Consider the following 14,447-nt stretch of genomic DNA (forward strand, 5'->3'; position numbering starts at 1 on the left):
TGCAAGCCAATGGCATTGATTAGGGAATCACTGATGAATCAGAGCATGATGCTGTGTTGTGAGATGCCAGCATTGACATTCATCTTTCCCAAAAGGAGTTAGCAGCCCTTGTCCCTCAAAAAGACCAGAGTCTTAGGTGGGACTTGAACTTTTCAGGAACTACATACACCCTGAGACCTTCAAAGTGGTGACAGGGATGACAGATTTCTTGCCAGTCCCCCTGCACATGAAGGCTGGTTGAGCCCTAGAAGATCCTACAGGGAACTTCAACTCCTCATTTTGCCCACAAACAGGTTGCTGTGTTGCCCAGGCTGGTCTTGAACTCCTGGGCTCAAACGACCCTCCTGACTTGAGCCCCAAAGTCTTGGGATTACAGGCGTGAGCCCCCTTACCCAACCACTATATCTTTTTCTTGAGTCAACTGCATGGAGGTTAATGATAGAGAAGTCCTCATTCCCCACCACAGGGCCCCTGCCAGAGAGGAGGCTAGGGCTCCGCAGCGGCTACAGTCACTAGGGCGGACATATTGCTAGCCCTGTATTGGCAGTGATGAGGGATCCAGCACCATAACTGATGAGTTAAAGGACAGCACTGGGGTGCAACAGGGTGGCACTAAAACTGGTGCCTGTGTTTCCCAAGAGGCAGAGCAGCTCTCGTCTGTCACAAAGACCAGCTTCGTCAGGTAGTGTGTGAACCTGCCTCATCTGACGCCCAACATGATGGGTGATCCTTTTACCTGACCTTGGTCTACAGACTCTGCCACTCCTTGCTGTTGTCTGCTGATTCTCCACCCAGTCCTCCAAGGTGTTATCGGGTGCGACACTTAATTTAGGTGTCAGCTTGGTTCCATTGCGTTAGGATATGACATATGTGACTCTGTTCTGATACTGATAACGTTCTTTTTTTAATTTTTTTTTTTTTTTTTTGATGGAGTCTTGCTCTGTCATCTAGGCTGGAGTGCAGTCGCACTATCTCAACTCATTGTAACCTCTGCCTCCAGCGTTCAAGTGATTCTCATGCCTCAGCCTCCCAAGTAGCTGGTATTACAGGCGTGGGCAACCACACTTGGCTAATTTTTGTATTTTTAGTAGAGGCAGGGTTTTACCATGTTGGAGGCTGGTCTCCAACTCCTGACTTCAAATGATCCACCTGCCTTGGCCTCCGAAAGTGCTGGGATTACAGATGTGAGCCACTGTGCCCGGCCATATACTGATAACTTTCACAAAACTAACACATACCTTCACTCATTTTAATTTTCTTCCCTTCTTAAAATTTCTTTCCCCAACTGTATAAACCATCCTCTTCCATCTCTTTTGAGACCTCATCAGTGATCTCTTTTCAGAATCTCCAGCCTCTTTCTCTTTCTTCCTCTTTATCATGTGAACATGCTTGTGACTCTCCTGTCTAGGATTTTAAAAGACACAAAACCCTTTTCCTTACACCCCGATAACTGACTTGCCTATTTCTGGCAAACCAGAGCCAAACTTCTTGAAACACTCGATTCTTGCTGCCTGTGTTTTCTCACCTCCCATTCATTCCTTAATGAGTTCAGCCTAGTGTTAGCCTCCCCCAGTCCACTGTAACCTTCTGATGTCTAAAGCGTAAGAGCGTATTGTGGGCAGGGTTTCCACTGTTGAGAAGGTGGTGGCTTCCTGAGGAAGGAGGAATTCCAGATCTGAGAGGGCTTAGCAGGACACTGGGGCTCATGGGTAGAGGTGAGGAGGAACTAGGCCTGCCAACAGGGCAGGGTCCTCGGGCACAGACTTCAGCTAAGTTTCAGGAGTTAGGTGGGTTCCAGGAAAGAACAAAGGCTAATGGTCCTGGCCACCCATACACAGCAAGTGAGTTCAGCACTTTCTCAAGGGGAGGACCAGGGGTGAGGAAAGCTGGAGAGAGAGACATCTGGGGTTTTGGTATAAGCCACAACTAGGCCTTCCCCTCAGACCCAGGACTCCAGTTTGGATCAATGTTCTAAAGAGCTGTCCTTGAAGAGCGTTGATGGAAGCCAGAATCTCATCTCCTCTTGATAAATCATAGTACAAGCCCAGGATTCTTACACACCTCTCCCTCATCTTCCCACTCTTCCAGACAGATGTCCAAAGCCAGCCAGAAGTGAGATTTGCACATCCCCGGCTGAGTCAGGAGGCAGATATCCCAGCCACATATGCCCCCACACACTAGCCTTAACCATATTTTTTTATTGAGCCATTTGGATGGGGGTTAGTGATAAAAGAGTTCTTACTCCTCATCACAGTGTCCCTGCCAAGGAGAGGGGACTCAGCAGCTGCTGCAGCTACTGGGGTAAACATCCCAGTGCAGGCCAATGGCATCAATGACGGAACCAGACCGGCCACTGATGAAGCGGAGCACGGTGTTGGGGTGCAAGGGGACAGCATTGAAACTTGTGCCGCTGTCTTTCCCAAAAGCCAGATAGCGGCCCTTGTCTGTCACAAAGACCAACTTCTTCAGGTACCACTTGTACTTCCCGGAAACCTGGATCACTGATTCCCCAGGGTGCAGAAAGATCTCCTCCAGGTCTCCACTGCGGCCACCCACATAGTCACTCCACTTAGTGCCATAGCGCACCTGGAGACTGAGAAAGAGGGGAGGAGGAAGGAGAAAGAAGGGTGATGACAGGGATGACAAGTCTCCTGCTAGTCCTACAGACTGTGAAGCCTGGGTGAGCCCTGGAAGATCCTACAGGGAACTTCAATTATTTTGCCAGCAAAGAGACTCTGTCATCCAGGCAGGAGCGCCGTGGCATGATCTTGGCTCACTGCAGCCTCAACATCCTGGGCTCAAACAATCCTCCCGCCTCTCCCTCCTGAGTAGTTGAGGCTACAGGTGCCCACCACCATGCCCAGCTAATTTTGTTTTGTTTTGTTTTCTTTGGTAGACATGGGGTCTTGGTATCTTGCCCAAGCTGAGCTAGAACTCCTGGCCTCAAGTGATCTGCCTCTGCCTCCCCCTCCCAAAGCATTGTAATGACAGGTATGAGCCACTGCACCCAGCCAGCAACTCAAAGAATCTTACCCTACGATGAAGTAGTTGTTAACTCGGACCCGGAGGGCGGTGATGGGGCCGTCCAACTGGTTGCTAGAATGAGAGAATCGCTTTCCGCCACCACCTCCATACTCTCCACTATAGGAGGAAGACCTGGCCTGAACTGGAGGGGCAAGCAGGAGTTGGAGGGAGAAATCTTCCAGGTGTTCAGTTTCTCTGCACCACCCCTGTTCCTCCCACAACTCAGCTCCTGAAACCAGCCTCCAAAAGCCTTGGCCAACAGCAGTGCCCAAGGCTGCCTTCCCATGTCCCCATTACCAGGCTCTGGTATCTCACTTACTGGCATTGGCAGAGGCTGAGGCACAGAGAAGGGCTAGGAGAGCGACTGTCAACATTCTGAGGCTGGAGTGGGAAGAAAAGAGCAAATGAAGATTCACCTTTTTCCTTGTGGACTTGATTGACCCAGACACTCCTGACCTGTGGCTCAGACCAAGGCTTCTTCGTCCTTCAACTCAGACCTAGCAGACCCAGTCTTGAGCTTAGAAACGACTGTCCATAGCCTGTAGTCCTGTTCCTCCCTGATGCTACCTTCTATGTTCCTGATCCCTCCAGCTCTCCCTGGTCTGGCTGTAGCCAAGCCCTCCTCTTTTCTCTCAAGCCTGAAAATAAACCCTAACTATCTAGATTAAGCCTTATTCCATCCTGGCACAAAGCAGAAAAGTTTTCTGAAATCAGCCAAGCTCAGGTCCATTTGGGTTGGTGTGGCCATAGCCAGGAAAGAAGTTATCTAAGGAGGGAGTAGAGGGCCTCTCGCAAGCAAAGAGAGCTGAGTTTACCAAGCCCAGAGGCTGAGCAAAGAAAGCCTCACCATCTGTGGTGAATTGGCCTGACTTACGGGGCACCTGGAGCATGGTTTAAATCCCTAGCATTCACCTGGTCTCGAGGAAAGAAGAATTTTCAAGGTGCCTCTATGTCACCTGGGGAGCAGAGTTCGTGACAGAAGGGACTGTGCCAGCACCAGTATCCAAGCAGTGCTGGTGGAACTAGGACAGAGAAGTTGCAGAAGGAGTTGGGACCAGCTCAAGATATTAGACCCCAGGTACCTGGTCTATGTGTCACTATTCTTTTCTCCACTAACACACATCTGGCCATGTCCATTCCCCTGAACATCCCAGGTGTCCCCAGTCCTTCAGCAGAGACCTAGACAGCTTTGCACCTAAGATTAGTGCAGACCCAGGAGCCCCAATTAACTCAAGTCTTTCCTGCCACTCCTTCCAGGCATCCTATTCACCAGCTCAGATTTGAATTCCCCCCCAACTCAGATTCAGGCATCTTTGCCACCCCTCACCTGGCAGTTTCAGATGCAAAGCAGCCCCTGAAAACTTCCAGATGTTTTATACCAGGTCCAAGCCCTCCCCTGCCCTTTATTGTGTGAACCTCACCTCCTGAGCAAACATGAGCAATCTCTTCGGATCAGGTGTCAGGCGAGGTCTGGAACACATTATCCTGCCTCTCCCCCATAGTCAACAGATACTATAGCATAGGGGAAGATTCTTTAAGTTCCTGGCTGGGCATGGTGGCTCACACCATAGTCAACAGATACTACAGCATAGGGTAAGATTCTTTGAGTTCCTGGCTGTACATGGTGGCTCACACCTGTCATTACAATGCTTTGGGAGGCAGAGGCAGATCGCTTGAGGCCAGGAGTTCTAGCTCAGCCAGGGCAAGATAGTGAGACCCCATGTCTATCAAAACAAAAAACAAAAACAAAAATTAGCCGGGCAAGGTGACGAGCACCTGTAGCCTCAACTACTCAGGAGGGAGGTGGGGAGGATCGCCTGAGCCCAGGACATTGAGGCTGCAGTGAGACAAGATCATGCCACTGCACTCCAGCCTAGGTGACAGGTGGCAAGGTGGAGTCCACTCTGGGCCAAGTGCCATATATCAGGAGGAACATAGTAAACTTAAGGTCACCACCAGCAGCTCTGGGTGGGCAAAGTAGCATATCACCTCTAGGCTTGGTAGATGCCCTCCCCTGAAATCTGCCATCTGTCAGGACAAACAGAGCCCCTCCCAGGCATTTGAAATGTAGATTCTCCCAGAAAGGGAATGTATTCCCAAAACCTTATACTTAGGAGTGCCGACTATTTGCCAGACATTTTTTTCTTTCCTTTTTCTAATATTATGAAAAATCCAAACACATGTAAAAGTTTACAGAACTGTACAGTGGCCGGGCACGGTGGCTCACGCCTGTAATCCAACACTTTGGGAGGCCAAGGCAGGTGGATCACCTGAGGTCAGGAGTTTGAGACCAGCTTGGCCAACATGGTGAAACCCTGTCTCTAGTAAAATTACAAAAAGTGGCCGGGTGTGATAGCTGGTGCCTGTGATTCCAGCTAGTTAGGAGGCAGAGGCAGGAGAATCACTTGAACCTGAGGGGCAGAGGTTGCAGTGAGCTGAGATTGCGCCACTGCACTCTAGCCTGGGCAACACAGTGAGACTCCATCTCAAAAAAAAAAAAAAAAGAAAGAAAGAAAGAAAGAATTGTATAGTGAGGCTGGGTGCAGTGGCTCATGCCTGTAATCCCAGCACTTTGAGAGGTCGAAGCAAGAGGATTGCTTAAGCTCAGGAGTTCAAGACCAATGTGGGCAACACAGGGAGATTTCGTCTCTACAGAAAAATAAAACAATTAGCTAGGGATGGTGGTGCACACCTGTGCTCCCAGCTAGTCAGGAGGCTGAGGCAGGAGGATCACTTGAGCCCAGGAGGTCAAAGTTGCAGTGAGCCATGATTAAAACATCATGTCTCAAAAAAAGAAAAGAAAAAAAAAGAATTGTGTAGTGAACGCTCATATAACCACCGTATAGATTATACTATGGTTAATATTTTGCTGTAATTGCTTTTTTTTTCTTTCTTTTTTTTTGGAGACAGAGTCTCGCTCTATCACCTAGACTGGAGGGCAGCAGCACGATCTCGGCTCACTGTAATCTCTGCCTCCTGGGTTCAAGCAATTCTGCCTCAGCCTCCCAAGTAGCTGAGATTACAGGCACGCACCACCACGTCCAGCTAATTTTTGTAATTTTAGTAGAGATAGGGTTTCGTCATGTTTGCCAGGATGGTCTCAATCTCTTGACCTTGTGATCCGCCCGCCTCGGCCTCCCAAAGTGCTGAGATTACAGGCGTGAGCCACCACACCTGCCCTGCATTTTTTTTTTATCCACTCATCTATTTATCCTCAATATGCCAAACCCTTCCCAAACCATATCTCTCTGAGAAGGATGCCTGGGGCTGCAGGTACACAGTGAACACATGCCTATTGCCCTGCTGGAAACAGAGTCAGTTTGGTGGGAAGTGCGAAGCTGAGGATCCGAAGGTCTACAGGTGTCCCTCTGGGGGTAATTCTGGGCTTTGGGCCCTCAAGTCTCCTGGGTACCATGGCTGAATCTTCCTGGGGCTATAGGCCACCCGGGCCATTGCTTCTTTCTTAGGTCTGTAACACCCCCAGGGGTGATGTCATAGATTTTTTTTTTTTTTTTCTCTGTAGGCCCTTCACTTTCAGGACTGATTCCTCTCAGCCTAAAATCCCTAGGACCGACTCCAGGGACCTAGCACCTGACCCCTCCTGGACTGGCCCTCTGACCTCTCTGATTCAGCAGGTCCAAGAAGAGGGAAGGATAGAGGACTGGAAGGGGTTGGAATAAGTACTCTCAATTATAAATGACTAGTCAGGCATTCAGAGCACCCCACCCCTCACAGGCTTACCATCTGGGACCAAGAACTCATCCCAGATAGCAAAGGGAGTCCCACCCTGAGGATCTGGAAATGGTGGGGACTCCAGGGGGATGAGTTCTGGGAGTGAAACAGAACAGCAGCCAAAGATGCCACGTTCACTCCTCCCTTCCCCTCTCTTTTTCTCCAAGGTCAAGGTCAGCACATCCTGCTGCTATAACTTTCACCTCATTCCAGCCATTTTGTTTTGTGTCTCTCTCCCTCTCTCTTTCCCAGTGACTCTCCTTCCTTTTATGTCTTCATCTTTCCCTGCTCTGAGGAGGATTTTTCTTTCCTTTTTTTTTAGATGGAGTCTTGTTCTGTAGCTGGGTTGGAGTGCAGTGGTGCTATCTCGATCCACTGAAACCTCCGCCTCCAGGGTTTACACATTCCTCTGCCTCAGCCTCCTGAGTAGCTGGAACTACGGGTGCACGCCACCACGCCCAGATAATTTTTTGTATTTTACTAGAGATGGGGTTTCACCATGTTGGCCAGGATAGTCTCAATCTCCTGAAATTGTGATCCGCTTTCCTCAGCTCCCAAAGTGCTAGGATTATAGGCATGAGCCACCACACCCGGCCTTTTCTTTATCTTTTTTTTTTTTTTTTTTTTAAGACAGAGTCTCGCTCTGTTGCCCAGGCTGGAGTGCAGTGGCCCGATCTCAGCTCACTGCAACCTCCGCCTCCAGGGTTCAAGCGATTCTCCTGCTTCAGCCTCCCAAGTAGCTGGAATCAGGCACCCACCACCATGCTCGGCTACTTTTTGTATTTTTAGTAAAGATGGGGTTTCACTATGTTGGCCAGGCTGGTCTTGAACTGACCTCAGGTGATCCACCCACCTTCACCTCCCAAAGTGCAGGAATTACAGGTGTGAGCCACCACAACTGGCCTAAGGTTTTTTCTTTATATTCCTTCTCTCCATGCCTTTTTCCTTCTGCCTCTTCTTTCCTGTCCCTACATCTCTCCCAAGCTCTCTCTCTAGCTCTTTCCTCTCTCCTTTCTAATCTTTGCCTGTCTTCTTCTGTTTAGGGACAGACCACCCCTAGTCTATGACCAAACACAGGAAGTCAAAGATTGCAGCTCAGAGAGGTCGAGGTGGGCACCTTGGAAGGACGTCCTCATGTTTCCAGGCATGACACATCCAGGTCCCTCAGGACAGAGGCGCCCACATTTGCCACAGCTCCACTCCGTTGCACCCACCCTGCCTGTATGGAGATCCAGCATCTCTTCCATTGCTGGAGGCTGCTCCTTGTTCCACCATAGCAAGTCCTCAGGCTCCAGAGTGCAAGAGATGCCTTCCTATGGTGGGAAGGGTCTCAAGGCCCATTTTCTGTCCATCCCAGAAACAAGGAAAGCTGCCCTATCGCTAATGCTGGTACCTTTAGGGTGCACCCTGATGTGGGGACTGAGGCAGAAGGAAGAACGTGAAGGCAGTGAGACACCAGGCCCCCATCTCTGCTTCTGCCTCATCAGATCCTGTTTGAGCCACTTTACATTTAACCTATGTGCCAGCTGTGGGCCTACCTGCCCCTTTTAAACTCTAGCTGAAGTTGCCTTAAACCTCATCTGGTTCCCGGGCCTGGACGCATAAATGTCCAAAGCCCTTCCAGAGCTTTCTGCCACTCAACAGAAAGCACCTCAATACATGTTTTTGGTTTGCTTGTTTTTGTTTTTTGTTTGCTTGTTTTTAATCTTTTTTCAAGATGGAGTCTTGCTCTACTGCCCTTTCTCGGTTCACTGCAACTTCCACCTCCCAGGTTCAGGCGATTCTCCTGCCTTAGCCTCCCAAGTAGCTGGGATTACAGGCATCCACCACCACGCCTTGCTAATTTTTGTATTTTTAGTAGAGACGGAGTTTCACCATGTTGGACAGGCTGGTTTCGAACTCCTGATCTCTTGATCCACCCTCAGTCTCCCAAAGTGCTGGGATTACAGACCTGAGCCACCGTGCCCGGCTCAACACATGTTTATCAAGCATCTCTACATTGGAGGCACCATTCTAGATACTGAAGAGACAGCAATGAGGAAAAGAGTCAACAGCCAACCTCAAGGAGCTGTAGGGCCAAGGGAAAGCTTCCTCTCTGCTCTCTAGCCCTATAAAGGCTCCCCGAAAAGGAACTGACAGTTGGCAAATTAATAGGAGAAAAAGGTGTACAAAATTTATGTCACATGTACAAGCTCAAGGGAACCACAGGAGAATGATGACCTAATAACCCAGCGTGGTCCAGATGCTTATGTAGCCTCCTTCCTCACAGGGGAGGGGAAATGGGGGTGCAGCAATGTTGAGAGGTAGTATGTGATTTTGTGGGGAAATAAATGGGGCCAGGCGCAGTGGCTCACACCTTGTAATCCCAGCACTTTAGGAGCCTGAGGTGGGTGGATCACTTGAGGTCAGGAGTTCAAGATCAGCCTGACCAACATGGTGAAACCCCATGTCTACTAAAAAATGCAAAAATCAGCCGGGTGTTGTGGCACATGCATGTAATCCCAGTTACTTGGGAGGCTGAGGCAGAAGAATTGCTTGAACCAGGGAGGCAGAGGTTGCAATGAGCCGAGATTGCACCATTGCACTCCAGCCTGGGCAAGAAAAGCAAAACTCCATCTCAAAAATATAAAAATTATCTAAAAAGGAGAAATGAATGGACCCGAGAGATAGGAATTAACTTGTAAATGATTCCCTTGGAATTTGAATAAGCCCGAGAGACCGACTATCTTGTGAAAAAGTCTGTCTACGTTTGGTTGCATTCTTCAGTCTTATTTTCTGCCATAGATAATGAGGTGATCTGCGATAGATAACGAGCTGGAAGTGTGATGAATTTGGAAATAATGAAGAGAGGAGGGTGACTGGAGGGAAATGAGGGAAGCTGACCCATGAGGCCTGGGCAGCAGCCAGTGGGAAGAGGGTACAGAGCCTGGGAGGTGTGGTCAGGAGTTTGGCGCTTTTTTTTTTTTGAGACGGAGTCTCGCTGTGTCACCAGGCTGGAGTGCAGTGGTACAATCTTGGCTCACTGCAACCTCTGACTCCCTGGTTTAAGCGATTCTCCTGCAACAGCCTCCTGAGTAGCTGGGATTACAGGCATGTGCCACCACGCACAGCTAATTTTTGTATTTTTGGTAGAGACGGGGTTTCACCATGTTGGCAGGATGTTCTCGAACTCCTGACCTCGTGATCCGCCCAGCTCGGCCTCCCAAAGCGCTGGGATTACAGGCGTGAGCCACCACGCCCAGCCTGGAGGAGTTTGGCTTCTTTTCTCACGGTGAGGGGAGCCATGGAAGGATTTTGAACAGAGGGGTACATGCTCATGTTTGCATTTTAGAAGGATTGCTGTCTCCCGATTTTGATAAAGTGGAGGAGGGACTTGGGCAGGGTAAGAGTGGAGACAGGAGGCCATGGCAGATGTGGTGTGACTCTCTCCTCTCCCCTTTAGAATTCCCCTGAAAGCTCCTCCCCTGAAAGCTGAAGCAGCTTTGCCCTCTTTTCAAAGTTTTGATGCAATTTCAGACCTATGGTGGGGATCTGCCTCTCCACCCCCATCCAGAAGGTTTCGGACACCTATGGCTCATGCCTGTAATCCCAGCAATTTGGGAGACCAAGGCAGGACAATAACTTGAGGCCAGGAATTTGAGACCAGCCTGGTCAACATAGCAAGATCCCCCCCCATCCCCACAAAAACTAAAAAACGAATTTAAAAAAATTATTTGAGGGCTGAGCACTGTGGCTCATACCTATAATCCCAGCACTTTGGGAGGCCAAGGCAGGCAGATCATTGAGGTCAGAAGTTCGAGACCCGTGTGACCAACATGGTGAAACCTTGTCTCTACTAAAAATACAAAAATTAGCCGGGTGTGGTGGTGGATTCCTGTAATCTGCTGCAGCTATTTGGGAGGCTGAGGCAGGAGGATGGCTTGAATCCGGGAGGCAGAGGCTGCAGTGAGCAGAGATCGCACCATCGCACTCCAACCTGGGCGACACAGTGAGACTCCGTCTCAAAAAAAAAAAAAAAAAAAAATTAGCTGGGCATAGTGGTGCACACCTGCAGTCTCAGTACTTGGAGGACTGAGGTGGGAGGATTGCTTGAGCCCAGGAGTTTGAGGCTGCAGAGAGTTATGACCATCCCATTGCACTCCAGCCTGGGCGACAGAGTAAGACCGTGTCTCAAAAAAATAAAATAAAATAAAATAATAAAAAAGAATGTTTTGGCCGGTTGCGGTGTGGCTCACGCCTGTAATCCCACCACTTTGGGAGGCTGAGGCTGGCAGATCACCTGAGGTCAAGAGTTCGAGACCAGCCTGGCAAACATGGTGAAACCCTGTCTCTACTAAAAATACAAAAATTAGCCAGACATGGTGGCAACCACCTATAATCCCAGCTACTTGGGAGGCTGAGGCAGGAAAATCACTTGAACCCAGGAGGCAGAGTTTGTAGTGAGCTAAGATCACGCCATTGTACAAGAGTGAAACTCCATCTTAAAAAAAAGAGAGGCCGGGCGCGGCGGTGGCTCCAAGCCTGTAATCGCAGCACTGTTGGAGGCCGCGAGGACGGGCGGATCACGAGGTCAGGAAGATGCGAGACATCCTGGCCTAACATGGTGAAACCCTCGTCTCCCTACTAAAAATACAAGATAATACGTAGGCCGGGCGAGCGTGGCGGCCGCGCCTGTAGTCGGCACGTTGGAAGGCCCTGAGGCAGGAGAAGTGGCGTGAACCTGGGGGGGCAAGCTTGGGGCAGTGAGCCCTGAGGAATCGGCCCCACTGCAGGCTCCAGGCCCTGGCCGGGCCCAGAGCGAGAGCTGGCCCGTCTCAAAAAAAAAAAAAAAAAGAAAAAAAAGAGATGTTTCGAAAACACTATTTCAATGTGGGAGATCTGTTTCCCCCGATAAGAAAAAAAAAACTTACTCGGCCGCGGCGCGCGGTGGCTCAAGCCCGTCGTAATGCCGCAGCAGGCCTTCGGGAGGCCGACGACGGGCGGATGCACGAGGTCAGGGAGATCGAGCATCCTGGCTAACGAGCGGTGAGAACCCGCGTGCTCTACTAAAAAAAATACCCCAGAAAACTGAAGGCCGGGCAGGTGGGTGGGGCGCCTGGTAGTTCGCAGGGCTACTCAGGGAGGCTGAGGCAGGGAGAATGGCCCCGTGAACCCGGGAGGGCGCAGCTTGCAGCTGACCTGAGATCCGGCCCACTGCACTCCTAGCCCTGGGGCGAGCAGAGCGAGACTCGCGTCCTCAAAAAAAAAAAAAAAAAAAAAAAAGAAAAAAAATTATCTGCTTCCTATTTACACACTGGGCCTTGGTGCATGCTGTGCATGTTTTCATTTGGATGAAGGGTCTGACGGCATGAACGCCGCTTTTCTGTTCACTCTTAGCTGCTCCAGTGAATAAAGTGTAATGGGCAGAAGTGACTTCACCAGGTTGCCAAGGGGAGTCCTGCGCTCCCTCCACAGTGGCCTGCAGTTGCTAATCTTCAACTCTGCCCATGCATACTCCAGTTGCCTAAAATGCTCTCTTCCTTCTGCCCACCTGGCAGCCTCCAGGTTATTCAGAGGGGAACACCACCACCTTGCACCACCACCCACCATTCTCACAGGAAGGCCTCCGCTCTCTTCTCCTCCCAGCTCCTCCTCTTCAAATAGAATTCATCATTCCTTTCTTTGGCTTCTGTGTGTTTCCTACATTACTCTATTATGGTTCTAATTACCCTGCACTGTAATTTATCTGTTTACATGTAAGCCTTCTCCACTAAACTGAGAGCTCATTCTAAGGCAGGGGCCATGGCTCAGTCATCTCCGAATTCCCAGCATCTGGCATCACACCTGGTACAGAGTAAGCATCCATGGATGATTGTCCAGTGAATACAGCACCTTGGGTCCAGGCTACAACGAGACTTCTATGAACTGTTCCTCCTTTGTCTTTCCACACCTCTCTGTCTCTCCTCTTGCAGGGTTTGTATTTGGGTTTTCTTTGCTTTCTTATTCACTTTTAATTATTTTTTTTCTTTTTTGAGACAGGGTCTCACTCTGTACCCCAGGCTGGAATGCAGTGCCACTATTACAGCTCACTGTAGCCTCGACCTCCTGGGCTCTATTGATCCTCCACCTCAGCCTCCCAAGTATCTGGGACCATCCCCAGCAAATTTTTGCATTTTTATTTTTTGTAGAGATGAGGTCTCACTGTGTTGCTTAGGCTGGTCTTGAATTCCTGGGCTCAAGTGATCCTCCCACCTCAGCCTCCCAAGTGCTGGGAATACGGATGTGAGCCACCTTCATCGGGAAACCTCAGGGCAGCTTGGGTGGCCACGGTAGTATGAGAGAGGCCGCAGGGCCCAGATTCAGGATAGGTAAGGGTACATTGTTAATCATTTTTTAAGCCAGAAACCTATAGCCATGTACCAAGCATTTGTGGACAGAATGTTATATTACAAAGAGATGTTAAATAAAGTTATGGGAGGCTGTTTTTCTGGCCTGAGCTCCTGAACTAGACCCCAAAAGACCAAACCAAAATGGAGTCACCCATGCTAAATGCTACATAAGCAAACGGAAACTTTAAAGAAAGCAGAGAGACCCCAAAACAGACCAGTTTTTCCTCCTGAAAACAAGAAATTCCAGCATAATAAGAAACTCCCCTCTGCTCCAACCCTTCCCAAAAAAGTCACCTGAAATAACGAGGTTTTTCCTTGTTGCTCTATTTCCTTATGCCCACCTTACAAAACCCACTGCTCTGTTTCCCAGTGGGATTTTAGACCAAAAAAGTCCATTCACGATGGTGACAGATTGACATCAATGCCTAAAGTTTTTATCAATCTCTCAAAATTGAAAGTTGGTCAAAAAGAGATCATTGGTTTTCTTTGTTTTGTTTTGTGTTTTTGAGACTGAGCTTAGCTCTATCACCCAGGCTGGAGTGCAGCGGCACGATCTTGGCTCACTGCAACCTCCACCTTCCTGGGTTCAATCCATTCTTGTGCCTCAGCCTCCCAAGTAGCTGGGATTATAGGCACCTGCCACCACAGCCAGCTAAATTTTGTATTTTTAGTAGAGATGGGGTTTCACCATGTTGGCCGGGATGGTCTCCAACTCCGGACCTCAGGTGATCCACCTTTCTTGGCCTCCCAAAGTGCTGAGATTACAGGCATGAGCCACAGTGCCCAGCCAAGAGAATTGTTAAATTAAGTTTAGCCTAAAGCTGCCTTCTTACATATTTCAATTTAGGCCTAAAGATTTCTCCTCACCTAATGGCCTAACTGGAGGTTAAATAGACTATAACTCCCTCTTATACCAATCACAGAGTTTTGGCCAATCACAAGTGGTCACTGTTAAAACCATGTTCAAATAAGGGCAAGTGCCACACCTTAACCAATCTGGGTATTTCTGTACCTTATCTCCATTTTCTGTATGTCACTTTCCTTTTTCCGTCTATAATTATTATCCAACCACATGGCAGCCCCAGAGTTTCTCTGAACCTACGCTGGTTCAGGGAGCTGCCTGATTCGCTAATTGTTCTTTGCTCAATTAAACTCTGTTAAATTTAATTTGTCTTAAGTTTTTCTTTTAACAGATACATGGGTTTAACACCTGGCTCCAGACCTTACCTACCATGTAACCCACTGAGCTTCAGCTTTTTTTTTTTTTTCTTTTTTGAGATGGAGTCTCACTCTGTTGCCCAGGCTGGAGTGCAGTGGCACAAT

At 49.1% G+C, this 14,447-nt stretch overlaps 1 protein-coding gene across 2 annotated transcripts; it reads right to left on the bottom strand.

Annotated features, from left to right (window-relative positions):
• Nucleotides 1–2,178: 2,178 nt before the first annotated feature.
• On the bottom strand, nt 2,179–4,421 carry ZG16 (zymogen granule protein 16). Of its 2 annotated transcripts, XM_017881403.1 has the most exons (5): nt 4,352–4,421; nt 3,937–4,046; nt 3,344–3,405; nt 3,034–3,166; nt 2,179–2,593 (listed from the first exon to the last, which is right to left on the bottom strand). In XM_017881403.1, the coding sequence occupies exons 3-5, from the start codon at nt 3,396–3,398 to the stop codon at nt 2,278–2,280; spliced, it is 504 nt and encodes a 167-aa protein (XP_017736892.1). In that variant the 5' UTR covers nt 3,399–3,405; nt 3,937–4,046; nt 4,352–4,421; the 3' UTR covers nt 2,179–2,277. The 2 variants fall into 2 exon arrangements, with proteins under 2 accessions (XP_017736892.1, XP_017736893.1); XM_017881404.1 differs by lacking the exon at nt 3,937–4,046 and having other exon boundaries at nt 4,352–4,413.
• Between the last annotated feature and the right edge of the window lie 10,026 nt (nt 4,422–14,447).

The sequence above is a fragment of the Rhinopithecus bieti genome, unplaced genomic scaffold (assembly GCF_001698545.2).
Source record: "Rhinopithecus bieti isolate Rb0 unplaced genomic scaffold, ASM169854v2 scaffold_13243, whole genome shotgun sequence".
NCBI classification, from domain to species: Eukaryota; Metazoa; Chordata; class Mammalia; order Primates; family Cercopithecidae; genus Rhinopithecus; species Rhinopithecus bieti.